Source organism: Oratosquilla oratoria, chromosome 25, assembly GCF_046742065.1.
Source record: "Oratosquilla oratoria isolate Oo_2021 chromosome 25, ASM4674206v1, whole genome shotgun sequence".
In the NCBI taxonomy this organism is placed as follows: domain Eukaryota; kingdom Metazoa; phylum Arthropoda; class Malacostraca; order Stomatopoda; family Squillidae; genus Oratosquilla; species Oratosquilla oratoria.
This window is the reverse complement of record NC_134801.1, coordinates 25013343-25018342: the sequence shown is the minus strand read 5'-3', so window position 1 is coordinate 25018342 and position 5000 is coordinate 25013343. Positions and strand designations below refer to the sequence as shown.

The following is a 5000-nucleotide window of genomic DNA, read 5'->3' as shown; positions in this document are numbered from 1 at the left end:
TTTAACAAGTCCTCTCTATCGAGTATTTCTGTGCCCTTCATGATTCTGTAGATGGTCAGTAGGTCACCTCTCTCTCTTCTTTGCTCCAGAGTCGGTAACTCCGGTTTAGCCAATCTCTCCTCATATGGTAAGTTTGCAAGTGCAGGTGCCATTTTTGTGGCTGCTCTCTGGATTCTTTTTATTGTCTTTATATTCTTTTTGGTACTGGGTGACCAGTACTGTGTGTGTGTGTGTGTGTGTGTGTGTGTGTGTGTGTGCGTGCGTGCGTGTGTGTGTGTGTGTGCTCACTACTGCTTCATAGTCCAATTTGGGGCCGGGTCAGAGGTTTTTTATTCTTGCATCATTTTCTCATCCATATAACGAACTGCATTTTCGTGTTCCTTGGTATCATATATGTATCTAAAGTTGTCCTATTTTTATGATTTTTGTGTGTATGCACTCTATGCTCTCCTTAGTTTTTAGTAGCCTGTAATCTATGTTGCAGAGAAGTGTGTTCATGGTCTAGTAAGATATTACAGTGTTCAATGATTCATACGTTGTTGCATTTGTTTTTAAAGATGACGTAATTTTTTGTGTACATATATTCTACATTGCTTCTGACCCAGGGTAGTGGGTGGAATACAGGGAAGACCGTCATTCATTAGGAGCCAAGATGGATGGGGGGAGAGGGTGCTGGGTGAAAGTGGAATGGGTGGGAATGAAATGGGTGGGAGTGGGTATATACCTTTTGACTTGGCTACCTCTCTGGTAAGGAAGAAAAGGCCCTCGGTGTATATATTTATATATATATATATATATATATATATATATATATATATATATATATATGTATATAAGATTGAAGGTGAAAGAAGTAGACGAGGAGTAATGGGAGAATTTCACGCCTTAACGTTTCGACCCGCAGGGTCTTGATCACAAAGCTAACAACTCAAACGTAACAGGATATTTTATACACGGACAGGTCATCTTACTGAGACGCTTCGGAGAGCTTGTTATTTTATTTGCGTATTCTTTTATTATTAATAAGCTTGTGGCTTTTGCTAAACATATAAAGCCTTCTCTATGGTTAATGTTGTTATTAGTGTTGATATATGCTGCCTCAATTGTCTTCCTTAGTTTCTTGGATGATCCTTTATTTAATACGGTTGTGTTGTTCCAGTCTGGGCTTTTACGTCATTTTTATGTTCATTTATCGTTTTATTAAGTCCGCGACCAGATGAATAAAATAGTGACTAAAGTTCCCGCCACACATTGTGCTCGTCAAATGTTGTGAATTTGAAGAGCTAGACGACGACTTTGCGTACAGTATTCTAGATTTTGCCAAGGACAATTAATCAATGTGTCTAATATTCTTATAGATTTAATTTCTCTTAGTTCGTCATTCAGCTGATCAGTATATGACGCAAAAGTGATTTGACATTTGGAGATTCGAAAAATAAATGTAACTTAAGTCGTTTCTACTCAAACTCATTTGAGTCGTGTATGTGACAAGGGCAGTGTAACCGCTATGAAAATTGAAGATGTCTAATTTTACTGGAATATGTGTCTAGTACTTATCAGAGTTAATCATAACTAAATAAATTACACTAAAACTCTTTTGTTTCTATTTATTGCAATTTGAAATCACGTCGTCCGCTACAAAAAAAAAAAAAAAAAAAAAAAAAAATCGTCTGCTAAATTCATTTTCGTAAAACCTACCTGTGGGGCTATCTGCTTTGCAGTGACACCAGAAATTCTATTAATTTTTCATGGATCGTCATTATGTTTGACGAATAGTGATCGTGTCGAGTGCCGCAGGCTATTTGACATCAAATTTAGGAATTATGAAAAAGAAGAAAGAACAACTGAGGAAAATGCACGATTGAGGAAAAAAAAAGAGGCGGAGAATAATATATTAATAACATATAGAACTCAGAAAGGCAGGAGAAGAAAGCTTATGATAACCGTATCGAACATATACGGGAGCTAAATAATGGGGTTAGATTCTCTTGCAATCGTATTGAATGACTTTTTTTTTTTATAAAGTTTTATGCAAAACAGATGATAAGAGGTATTGTTTTTGGAATCTTTTATTAGTTTTGTCAGATAGATAAGCTTAGGTACATATAACCAGGAGAAATGATAACTGAATAACAAAGAAAGGGCGTGCATTATAGGAATAAATAAGAAAAGCACTTGGCATTTGTCGGAAAGGATTAATATGTTCTTAGCGATACTTGCAGTGAAATTTTCGTTTTCAAGCAGTGTAAACAATCTTGAATAATGTGTCTAACTTGCCGTGTAAATAATAATTAGTTTTATCTAGTAGTAACAAATTATAACAATAAACATTTTTACTGGCACTCTAGGGCCTAGATGAAAAATATCTGTATTACGTTGTAGACATCATTGTCTCCAAAGCATCCAAAAGTCGTGATCTGAGCGTAATGCAGGCTTGTCTTGCAGCACATTTCAAAATAATGCGTCGCGTATATAACCCTTGCTTTTTTGAATACCCAAAGACAGCATTGAAGAAATAATATGAACACAGGTAAGCACCAATGATGTACCAATATGAAAAATTCTTTGGGGAGATATTTCGGTTCCAAATGATAGCTCATAACTATCTCGTCTATCCACATGCATCTTGCTTGTTGTCAGGGATATTTACGGAGTCGAGACTACTTTGAAAAGACGATGAAAAATTCTCAATATTATCGAAGGAATCATCTGTTTCGCTAAAAGACGTTATTGGTAATGGGACCGCCAGATTTTGTAAACACTTTTTTGGGCAAGTTTTATAAGTTTACAGAGGTGTATCGTTGTACATTATTGTGTCTGAAAGTTAAGTCAATTAATTTCATGATTGCAAACGGCATATAACATTGTTTGAGCCTCTATTTATAATTACAGATATTCGTAAAACAGCCTATAATTGTATCAAGCCAAGCAATTTGTCATTTTCTACCGACTTCAATGGCCGTATACTGATATATGCTTTCATTTGAATGCACCAAGCAATAGGCAAATCCATGTGATGTATAGAAAATATAATTTTGCATCGAAGACTTAATTTTTCCGGTACAATTAACATTTCTCTATCTCTTACTTTTTCTTGAATCTGACGTACAGTCTGCCACGGCACACGTTAAATTAGTCATATTTGTTTGAAAATAGCTCCCAGCAGATCTAAGAGGCTATTGTTTACACAAACGTTGGTCACCTCGTACGTCCGCCACCACTGTTATCATCTTTTATCTCACTGATTATCTTCATTTACAGGACGTTACAGTGGTATCCATTATTTTCCAACACTCTAGGATAAAATGCACAAACCGAAATCAACATTCTCTTATTTTTACTGCTCATACTTCAGTAAATATAATTACCTATTTTTAGTTTTATCTTATAATTAAATTAACCAAGCCTTATCACACACCGGTAAGTAAAAATTATAACGTTAAGAGTCATGTTTTTAATTTTGAATATACTTATGCAGCAATTTATGTCGTATTTTTTTAAGTATCGGTTTCCAAATTAGCTAAGTCACCCCTTTGCCTCGTGAAATCCGAGACAATTGAAAATTCTAGCGCTAATAGGAATCTACGAGCCTGACTGCGAAAGGTCCCATTGAGATGGCTTGGGTTGGTATCCATTGTGACGTCATCAGAATTATTACCAAGAGATGGCGCTGTATGCTATATTTTAGAATGCAAATTAACATACGACAATTTTTTTTCGTCAAAAAGTCCATCAAACACTACTTTTGAGATAAGATATTTTAATGGTTCTCATAGAGATTAATAATATTACGAAAAAACAAAACAAAAAACAAAAAAACGCAATATTATCTAGGCATGGTGCTCTTTAAGTATCACTGTGTGCAGAAAGAGTTATTATGTGACAAGCTAAGGAACTAAAATATAGAATGAATATGTTTAGGAAAATATTATATTATCACTCAAACATTATCCAGAAAGTCTTTAGTACTCTTAACGTCAAAAGAAAACGTTAGATAGCTAAATTACTTTATATTTTCAAGGTCACTCGACTTACACTCGATGGACCACTTGTACATCTGTCTCTCGAGGTCAAGGATGCAGCAGTCCTCCGAGTTGTCCGTCCAGGACTGGATGAGGTCATCGGTCACGGCCTGGATGCCCTCCAGGTGCGGGGACAGACCCGAGGGACGAAGAAGTCGACGATTAAGAATGCGACGGTTCTCGAGCCACTCGTCGCCGTCCCTGGCGGACAGAAAACAAGAGCGTTTCAGCCCAAGAAAATAAATTCAAATGTACTAGTATTCAGTCAGCTTTACAACAGCGTTTCAGCCCAAGAAAATCAACTCAAATGTACTAGTATTCAGTCAGCTTTAACCAGCGAAACTGTCCTAAGGGATAGACCCTAGAGACAATTTCACTCCGAGGAAGTGGAATCATAGAAGTGGTACAGAATTCTAAAGGGATAGAAGAACGGGGATATAAGACAGTAAATGAAATTGAGGTCTTAAAGGATTACTGCGTAACTCTGGTCCGTAGAGATCTCACGTGGGTAGAAATACAACTCTTACTGTATATGATTCCCGAGTTTTGATTAAGTTCCTGAGCCCGGGCAGCTTACTCGCGTGGCCCGGAATTGGTGAGGGAGCTGAAATTTACAATATATCACTGACACCTTCTGTAAAGTAAAAAATTCTTGCGGGCTTTATGAATTATTTTGTAAAATCCTCATTCTCAGATTTCGTGACTTTTCAAGAATTATGACGTAATTCAAATCATGGACCTGATGAGACTATATTTTTTCCACTAAGATAAACATCAGTCCTACAGATTCTTAATTTCAATTTTTTTTGTGTGTGTGTTTGCCACAGGGCCTTGTACGGCTCACGTGGAAATTTTTTATGAATTCAATATATTGTATACATACCATATATTCTATATATTACATATGTTCTATATATCATATATTTTCTATATATCCACTTTATTCCATATATTCTACAGTGTGCATATGTATACATA

The 5000-nt window shown here is 36.0% G+C and overlaps 1 protein-coding gene across 1 annotated transcript in view; it reads right to left on the bottom strand.

Annotated features, from left to right (window-relative positions):
• sad (Cytochrome P450 family protein sad) overlaps positions 1 to 5000 on the bottom strand; it is a 73571-nt gene that overhangs the window by 41484 nt on the left and 27087 nt on the right. The window contains exon 2 of the mRNA XM_076208507.1: positions 4036 to 4223. Coding sequence (XP_076064622.1) covers positions 4036 to 4223 — 188 coding nt within the window. The remainder of the gene's footprint in view (positions 1 to 4035; positions 4224 to 5000) is intronic.